At 35.8% G+C, this 10,099-nt stretch overlaps 1 protein-coding gene across 2 annotated transcripts; it reads right to left on the minus strand.

Moving 5' to 3' along the window:
* Nucleotides 1–2,092: 2,092 nt before the first annotated feature.
* On the minus strand, nt 2,093–9,333 carry LOC128178437 (TNF receptor-associated factor 3-like). 2 transcript variants are annotated; one of them, XM_052845598.1, is made up of 10 exons: nt 9,232–9,333; nt 8,145–8,422; nt 7,630–7,734; nt 7,111–7,278; nt 6,640–6,720; nt 6,450–6,524; nt 5,673–5,792; nt 5,356–5,469; nt 4,656–4,863; nt 2,093–4,359 (listed from the first exon to the last, which is right to left on the minus strand). In XM_052845598.1, the coding sequence occupies exons 2-10, from the start codon at nt 8,388–8,390 to the stop codon at nt 3,788–3,790; spliced, it is 1,689 nt and encodes a 562-aa protein (XP_052701558.1). In that variant the 5' UTR covers nt 8,391–8,422; nt 9,232–9,333; the 3' UTR covers nt 2,093–3,787. The 2 variants fall into 2 exon arrangements, with proteins under 2 accessions (XP_052701558.1, XP_052701557.1); XM_052845597.1 differs by lacking the exon at nt 9,232–9,333 and having other exon boundaries at nt 8,145–8,447.
* Nucleotides 9,334–10,099: the final 766 nt, after the last annotated feature.

A 10,099-nucleotide genomic window follows, 5' to 3' on the forward strand; every position in this document is an offset into this window, starting at 1 on the left:
AGCAGTCAGAATCTTTCTTTGGTGATATCTTTCTATAATTTGATATTTTCCTCTGGTGATGGTATCTTTCTCACAGGATGAAGCTCTGCCATTCAGTCAACTGAAAGGTGACTGAAAGGTAACTGAAGTGTGGCTGAATGGTTTAGACCATTCAGTTAACATTAAGTTGACTGAATGGCAGAGCTTTATTCTGTGTCTATTTCCAGATGATTTTACACTGGCACTTTAAATCAGTATAGGGTCATTGTACTCTCTCAGGGGTACCAGTATACCAAGTTCTATGTTTATCATGCAAAGAGATTTAAAGGTCTTGATTAGAAAACACAATGTCTACCTGTCAGTGTTCATATTACTGGTAGTTTAACCCTTGCCTTTTGACCTCAATATGGGTCATCTATTCCTTATAGGGTACCCAAGTACCAAGTTCAATTTACATTGCATTGCTGAAAAGTCAAAGGGTTCTAATGATATTTATTGTACAACATTAGCATACTGGTCAATTATCAAGTACAGTAAAACTCGGTTATAGCAAATTCCTAGGGACTAATGGATTTACTTTGTTATATCCGTAATTCGTTATATCCGTATAACGAATTCTTAGTAATAACAATAGGGAATTCACTATGTATATGTTTACTTTCACAAGACTATATTTTTTGCTAATTGATGCTTAAACTAAAAATACATTCCATTGATACCTTTTATAATCGTTTGTGAATTGAAAAATTTATATGAAAATGAAATCATTTGAACTATTTTAATTGGTAGTGCAAACTTTTTAAATTGTAAAGAAATTTGTTATAAAAGCGAATATAGTTAATTCATGATATACATGTTTTCTTTCCCAAGAATATAATGTTTGCAAACTCAGGCTTAAAATAAAATACATCAATTTGATACCTTTAATAAAAATTAAATAAATTACATTAAAATAAATTTATTCAAACTATTATGTTTAATGCTAGTGCAAACTTTTTTAAACTGTTGAGAAATTTGTTATAAAAGTGTTAAATTTCGTTATTATTCACCGCTACGGGACTCGATATCAGTTCGCTGTATCCGTAAATTCGTTAGATCCGAATTCGTTATAACCGTAAAATTTTGCAAAGTTTTGTTTAGAATTTTAACAGGGACTCAAAAAAACTTCGCTATATCGGAAAATTCGCTGTATCTGTTCGTAACTAAACGAGTTTTACTGTACATGTAGTTTTTCCTTAATCTTGACCCCATGACCTCAGACTCAATGAGACTCATCTACTCCTTAAGGGGATACTGATGTATTACATTAGATTTCTGTTCAGTAAAGTGTTCTTGAGACATCAGTTTTGTAACAATTTGCCACTGGTTGATCAAAATACCAAATGTTATGCAAGACATTAATTATCATCCCAAACCATGGCCAATATGGACGATCCTCTACCATCTTGCCTTTGTTGCACGAGATGAAAATATTTCATAGTTCATTAAAGTGTTGGCCAATGTGAGTAAAGCATAGTCAGAGGTTGACCTTTGATGCGACCTTTGATCATCTAAAAGCAGTTTATGTAACATACTCCAATATATTATTGATGCAACAATGGCAGCACCAGGGAAAATCAGCTTCTGTAGATTCCTTATTTTACGTGAGTACTTATTTCCGCGATTCAACGGTTTTCCATCAAATCGCGAAAACATAAATTCGCGAATGTCGAAATTTTATCATAGTTTCATGTAGTTTACATATGTTCGAAAATTAAAAGCGAGATTTTAAAATTCGTGAGGCGGGCTTCTCGCGATTTTACGCGGATATTAATTCCTCCCGTTTAATTAGGAATTTACAATATGCTCTTGGCTTTTTTTATTGGTTAAGGTGATGTCATGCATTAGGCGTGAATATTAAAGATTTCGATGATTTAGGTTTTCAAGCAGCCACAGCTAGAAGAAAGCTATGCAGACAACGCACCATGGCTTAAAACAAAATGTTTCTTTTTTTTTTAAACATGAGCATAAAATATGTTGTTTCAAGTACTGGTACATATCTTTATTGAATATATTTACATGTAATGTACAATTGAAATTATTTTTAATATAGGTTGCTGTTTTTAATCCTGTATGTACATGTATACAATATAGAACTCAAGTGTGTTAAACATTACATAGACACTAAATACATGTACATGTACCTGCCTTGTGCTACATAAACTTGCAGACTTTTAAACTGTGGAGCACTAGTTCTTGTCCTGTGTCTGCACAGCATTAGGTCTGTCTGTTAGTCGCATCAAATGTTAGTTTGAATAGGACAGTTAACCAGGGTTGTCTCTAAAAATTGATGTAGAAGGGAGAAATAAAAAAGTAGAAGGGGATCTGGAGGTCTAGCTTGTGTTTGAAATGAAAAAATAGCCGGGTAATTACGTCACTTTAGGCGCGGGAATTTCCTGCCTCCCGGGTCTTGGAGACAACCCTGGTTAACTATTGTTGCACATCACAGCCAATATGTACAATCCAGTGCATGTGAAGTCGAATTGACAGTAACGTGTACTGGTACTGTACCAGTTATCAGTGTGAAGTCGAATTGACAGTAACGTGTACTGGTACTGTACCAGTTATCAGTGTGAAGTCGAATTGACAGTAACGTGTACTGGTACTGTACCAGTTATCAGTGTGAAGTCGAATTGACAGTAACGTGTACTGGTACTGTACCAGTTATCGGCTAAGACCATGCAGTTATCGGCTAAACTGAGGTTTCGGGTTTATAGCACGGGACAATCCAAGATTTTTTAATTCAGTCGTCTTTTTCGAATAAAGAAAAGTAAGTTTGATTGAAAACGTTTTTGAATATGTTTTAAACATGAGCTTAAACGATCATTGTTTACCACTGATTTTACATCTTTGCACTTTCAGCAGTAGGGGAAGTGACATAATAAGTCAAAAATAGAATATTACCTCTTTGTTATACCTTATTATATCCCTTCTTTGATTTGGCATATAATATCAATACATATAACATGTATAAACAAAAGGAATTCATTAATTTCCGAGAGATTCGTAGCGCAGTTGAACGCCTGATTGCACAATTATGTATTGAATACGTGTACGATTTGGTAAATTACCATATGATAATCAAAGAGTAATTAATTGAGTTTTGTTTATAATGTATCACAACCCCGACTACTTTAGTCTGACCCCACAAGGGACATAATTCAAATTTCATTTAGCAGAGTATAAAATCAACATGTACAGGGATTTTACTATTTATTATCACGAAGCCGATAACTGGTACAGTAGGTCGTAAAAACTCGGCAAATTCAAGGCCTGATAAAATTCACAAAACAAGATGTTTGCAGTTCTAAACAATGATATAAACCAACAGATTGATAAATAAGGAGATCATTATTTAAAAAATGGCAAGTTTTATCCAAAAATATCAAGAAATAAGAAAATACGAAAAGAAAACATTAAATTTTAGCCGATAACTGGTACAGTGCCAGTAATCAGGGATTGACATTTGATGTGACCTTTGGTTATCCAGTTGCAGTTAACACAAGTAGACTTGTGTTAATTGTTTATTGCTGATGCAGTCACAGTGTACAGTGCACGGGTATATATATATAAATATAAAACTTGAGCTACATGTACATTTCATTAGGGTAAATACTAGGCAAAAAGGAACTTTATTATATTATGCAGCCATGGATCAGAGAGAGCTAAGCAGACTCTGGGCTGTGGCTTGAGACAGTGGCAGTAAGCATTAAGAAATCAATTTATAAATAAATTAAGGCCATATCCATCTGTTGAAGATTATAATTGATTAAATTGGATTAAGTCCTGTAGTGTCTACCATCACTTTAACAAAAAGACAGTCATCTTTTATGTAATTATCTGAAGATTCTAGGATAGAGTGACTGACAAACAGGGGACATCCAGAGGCAATGTTCATCTCAGCAAGTGGTCGCTTAAAGCTTGAACTGTCTGGGTCCGGTCTAAAAGAATCTGACAAATGTCTCCTGTTTCCATTCTGGTCCAGAATCATGAATGTCACTTTCTGTCTGAAAGGCCACGACAGGAGTGCATCGTACTCCCCCTGCATCACAACAAAAAATATAGAAAAGTGTGTGCCTTTTCCCATCCCATCACCATTCAGATAAGCCCGTGAACACATTTTGTATCCGTAACGACTGGTAAAAAACGGAGAGCTATAGATGGAAACAGCTGTTCCAGACACCGCATCCTGTTTCCGTCGTCGGTAGTTTGTGATTTTCCAGATTAACACACCTTCATAGTTTAAGGTCTCTAGAATCTGGAATCGGATATCGAGCTCCGAGAGGCGAGCTTCCTGAAGACCTAGTTGTCTGGTCTGTTGCTGTAGGTCGGCAAAAGGGTCTGTAATGCAATACACAGTGAAGTGAGCAAAACTTTAAGAAGTGGGCTATTGTTAAAAAATAACTGATCATTTGAACCTCAAAAAACAGCAAAGCTTATACAAGCAATAAGCCCATGGGCCACATTGCTCACCTTCGCAACCATTTCAAATTCTAGCTGACCTTTGGTAAACATCAAAAGGAGAGAAACTTACTTAACCTCACTTTCATATCTATACAATGTATGTGTACATGCAGATATAAAAAGTGTAGTTTTTTGACTGAGTCTGTTATAGGATCTGACAGGTGTCACAGTACCTGGGATTTCGACAGTGCCAACTGCTGTGGCCCCTCCCCCTGATTCCTCTGCTGCTATTAGTCTGTCCAGGCGGTCCTTAAGTTTCCTAACATTTTCCCGTGCTATGTTCAGATCGCTGGTCATTCTCTGCTGTACCTCTGGTTTGGAGACTTCCTCCAACTGTTTTTCCACACGAATAATTCTTTCTGTCAAGTCTACCATGTCAATCTGAATAAGCCAAAGGTAAACAATGATTTCATCACCTAAATAATTGTCAAGTTTACCAAAACTATGGTTTCAAAGTTGTTAGGTTTTACAGATTATTGTTTCAGTCTTGTCTTTCTTTTTACAGCAATAACATTTGTGTCACAACCTCAGGCACTTGTATATTACTAATATAATACAAATTTACCTCAACAGTTAAATACCGGTAATACGGTAAATTACATTTGTGTCACAATCTTAGGAACTCCCAGACTTGTATATTTCTATCATAAAAATATACCTCAATAGTTATATAACTATTAACATTTTGTGTTACTTTTTTATACTACAGGATGCATGTATATTATAGAAACAAGTGCCTGAGGTCTAAACTTTGACTACTCTTGTACATGTATTTCAAATTTGATCTTTCTTTCTTTCAAAACTATGACTCTTTTTTTTCTTTTACTTTTCCTTATGACCTTGAAGTTGTAAAAGTCATACATCTGAACTTACTTTTCTTTTCCGATCCTGACGCCTGACGTCATCTAGCATGTTCTTTATATCCTGTATCTCTTTCTTTATGTCATTAACCTTTTGTCGAGCATCTTGTCTATGGACACTTAATTCCTATGTTATGAAATTTATAATTATCCTTTGTCCTCTTATGTACATGCATGCATTCATAGATAAATATGCAGTATCCAGCACATGTGCAGATAATAATCATGCACTAATTCACAACCATCTAAAAAAATCTATGATCAAATATATTAAAGCTTAAATCAATGGAGAAAATTATAACAGAGAGAACAAGAAAGAAGCGTTGTAACCTGGACTTCTTTCCTAATGTCTATCCTGTAGAGGTCAACGTCAGCCATTTTGAGTGTGGCCTGCTGTATATGTTCCTCAGTGTTCTGTCTCTCGTGAAGCTCCAACTCTTCTGCTGGTCCCTATAATGTCAATCACATCAGTGTCTGAATAAAGCCAGCCTCCCTCCTACATATACCCTTCCATCTATACCATTACAACTTAAATAAACCTTATATCGACAACACATGAATTTATTACCTCAATGTGTAGCACTGAGTATAGCTGTAGGTTTGTAGCTCCCGGTCTGAAAAAATTTGGATGGACGATGTGGGAGCCACAGTGCCTCCCATAGTAAAAAAAACTGCAATTTATCGTGCTAGTTTTGGACTGATTAACCTTACTTACACACAGATTCTGTAGGAAAAATTACCTGTAGTACCGTTAAATTCCTCATGCAATTTACTACTGGTATCATCTCTTTACTTAATTAGGTTACCAGTAATCAATCCAAAACTTGCGCAAATATTTGTATGTCATAAATTGCAGTTTTTTACTATGGGTGGCACTGTAGCTCTCAGGTCGACCATCCAAATTTTTTCAGACCAGGAGCTACAGACCTGCAGCTACCCTGGTAAAAAAAATCCTTCAAAAGGAGAGTAACTCTTCAACTTTCGAGGTGCAAAATTATTTTGGCACCATTAATAAATGATAGTGGTAGGTTTCTGATCAGTCAATTCCATTTGTTTTTAAAAGGAATGAAAATGGTAGCTCCTCAATAGAAACATGCATCTATTTACCTGAAATGTACAGCCCACAGAGGCGAATTTACAGACTACAGGTCGCTTAGGACAGCTCTCTTGATGAGTGGACATCTGTTAAAAGATTTCAGAGACCAACACTCATATCAGTAATGTCAACATTATAAGAAACATGTCATACATGTACAGAACAAAATGTTCAAGCACGTAGTATATCCTAAATTTTTACCTCATTTCTTGGAACTGGATCAATGCCACAACCAAATGGACAAGGAATGGGAATTTTATTGCAGGTTTCATTTTTATGTGTCTACAAAATATATATGTACTGACTACTGAGTATGATTAGCTTTATGAACATTCAAAACAATCCTTGTCAAAAAGTTTGTATAAAAAATACTTGAGATAAAAATGTCAATTTCATAAATGTAACCCAAACATGCAATGTATGATTGTGTGAAACCTACCAGGTACTAGCTACAAGCATCACTCAATCTGTGTCCAAGTTTTAATGAAAAGTATGAACCCTTTCACATCTCTCTCTCTCTCTCTCTCTCTCTCTCTCTCTCCATGGTAAATTAAAATCATAAATGTACAACACTAGAGATATGGTATTAATTTTCCCAATGCTGAACTGATCGATAGTGCAAGTTACTGGTATATGATGAGGCAAGCCAATCTTCCCCCCTGATAAACCTACCTCGAGTGATAACTTGGGCACCTGTTCTCCACAGAACTGACAGTTGACGGGAGTGTACTGACAGGTCTGTCGGTGGTCCGTCAGACTTCCCCGCAGGACCGGTTCCTGACACCCCCAATCTTTGTAGGGACAAGGGAGAGGTTCAAACCAACACTCAGTCAAGTGTTTCTGAAACCAGCAAGTTTACTATTCTAATGCAATATTTTAAACTGTTTTCTTTTGAATTTGTCCAAGGCAACATTAAATTTTATAACAATGTTGCACCCATATTTCTATAGGATTAAGCATGTAACAAATTTAAAATATGTCCTTTGGTCAATGCTAAGATAATGTTGATTTGTACTATCGGTTTATTTTGGGGCATATTATTGAATAAACACTAGACATACAAAATACAATGAAAACATGTACGGTATGATATGCTACCTGTTCATCAATTAAAAGCTATGAAACACTAAATTTGCATGAAGATTTTAAATCATTATATATTTCCGATAAGATAATGACTAGATTCCTGACCTCCAGCTCTTTCCATTTGAGGGTTTTCTGGCATCCTCTGGATTTATTGGAACAGTAAACAGGAAGCTGTCGAATCTCTCTTCGTGCACTGGCATCTCTAAGAATCTACAAAACAGGTATTTTGAGGTCAAAGGAAAAAGATTTTACATAAAGATATATGCTATAACCTTGACCTAGAAACATTGTTGAAGGTCAGTGTATAACCAACAAACACTCTCAAGAAAGTATATAAACCAAATATAAACCAAATAAGACCCAAGGTGATCAAGATAAATGCCATTTTCCAAACAAAGAGTTTTACACTGATGTATTTTTTGATACCCTGGTGTGTCGGAATAAAAAAGAAGACAATGTGCATTCAAAAAGCATACGGCAATGGGCAATATAAAAAAATATACATAAACAGCCATTAGTAAAAAAGAAATAAATAACCATATAAACAGGTTTAATAAAATAGCAATGGCATATAAATTTCATATATCAATGGGCACAAAATGGGTAGAACCCCTTGATACCTGGTCTGCCTGCAGCATCTCACAGAATTCCTCCTGGTAGGGGCAAGGTCGAGGTTGTCCGTCCTGGAGATAGGTGTCCACACATGGCTGACAGAGACGGTGACCGCACTGGGTCTGAACGGCGTCCTGTAGAACATTGTTACACAGAACACACACGTACTTGGAGTCAACTCCTACAAACTCTGGGTGTCCAGGGGGGGTCTGGGACGACAAACTGCTCGGGGGAGTGATCTGAGGGGTCAACATCAATGTGTATATGACAACCAATCCTGCAATTACTAGAATAAAAAGTACATAATTCATTTTATGAATAAATGCACAGTTATTCAATATTCTCTGTAGAGAAGTGGTCAGGCATATAGCGTTAATCCATGAATGGGGGATATGCCGACCACATCTCTTGACTCAGAGGAATTACCAGTAGTTTCTGTATACAGCTACATATAGGGCTATTTTTGACCCATGTATTTCGTTCCTCAATCTCCATCTCCATCAGTCTTGAATTAACCAACAAAACCAATTAAATGCCCAGTCTTTGATTTGTAACAACAAGGGCAAAAAAGGGGAAGAAAAAAACGGGGGGGGGGGGGGGGGGGGGCATCTCCCTGTATACAGTATTCAGCTGCAGCATGAACTATTAATTTCATATTCATGATTTATTTCATAAATATAACATTAGCCATCAATCTTACAGGATAATACAATTTTCGTTGTTGAAAAAATGGATCGCAACATAAAACTTTTTAACTTTCGTAATACTCACTTGTGCCCCCTGGGCCTTTGAGTGGTGAATAAACAATTAATGTTCTACAGTAAGGTAAGTAAATAAAGCTATAAAGGTAAAGCTACTTAGCTAAATATAGTGATTATACTGTATCAGTGCTTAAATACCTTAAATACCTGTGAATAGATTTGCTAGAACAATCTGATTGACTCCGATAATAACACATATGATGAAAAAAAACATGGTAAAAAGTGCTTTGCCAAAGTGTAGTGGTTTTGATAGGTTACATGGTAAACAACACTTTAATTTAAGCTACTAGATCATTCATACAATATCGAAAACACAAAAGAAAATTACATTTACCTTTGATTATTCCCCCCGCTTTTTATAGTCCACGCGTGAAGGGATTTTCCAAAACTATATTTATCTGTATGGTACGGAAGGCCGTTGGTGTCACTTTAAAAATATTTTATCTTGCGGCAGCCCGATAATTAGGTGGCGGCCGCCACTTATACGTATATCTGGTCACCGCTAGGTAATTTTCTGGCAACAGGAAGTCAGATATATTATGTGGCGATCGCCAGATATTATGTAGTGGCCACCAGATAAAAATATGACGGCCGCCAGATAAAATATTTTTCCTACCTGGCACCAACAGGCTTCCGTAGGATGGGACTGATAATATCCCGATAAATAAAATATCCTTAAGAATTGATTGCGCATACTATAGACCTATATTTTAACAGGGAATTTAAGAAAGGAGATTTGTGTTGGAAAGGAGATAATATATTTACAATTACTTTAATAAATTGATGGTGATATATCCTGATAATAAAATATAGAGAATTATTTTTTTTTTAAAGTTTAACAAGACAGATAAAAAGTCAAGGGATTGATATTCAGGTCGACAGCGATTCCCTGTGTACTTTAAAATGATGAGTATGGTTTATGCAATTATACACAGTAGGCCTAGTGGTTACACCGGCATGGATTATATGGCTGTATTAATAAATATACATGCCATCTGGACAAAAGGCTGATCATATTGGTCCCTCCTTTCGATCTAAAGATATATGTATTTGTTAAATGTCCAAAAGTCAACCAACAATAGGTCACTTTACTTTTTTCTCCACATTTCACCAGTTTCTCAATACTGGAAACGTTGAATTTAAGGTCAGATGACACGTTCCTCAATTTTAGATAACTTTTTCCAGGAATTTGTTAATGGTTT

Source organism: Crassostrea angulata, chromosome 3, assembly GCF_025612915.1.
Source record: "Crassostrea angulata isolate pt1a10 chromosome 3, ASM2561291v2, whole genome shotgun sequence".
Lineage (NCBI taxonomy): Eukaryota > Metazoa > Mollusca > Bivalvia > Ostreida > Ostreidae > Magallana > Magallana angulata.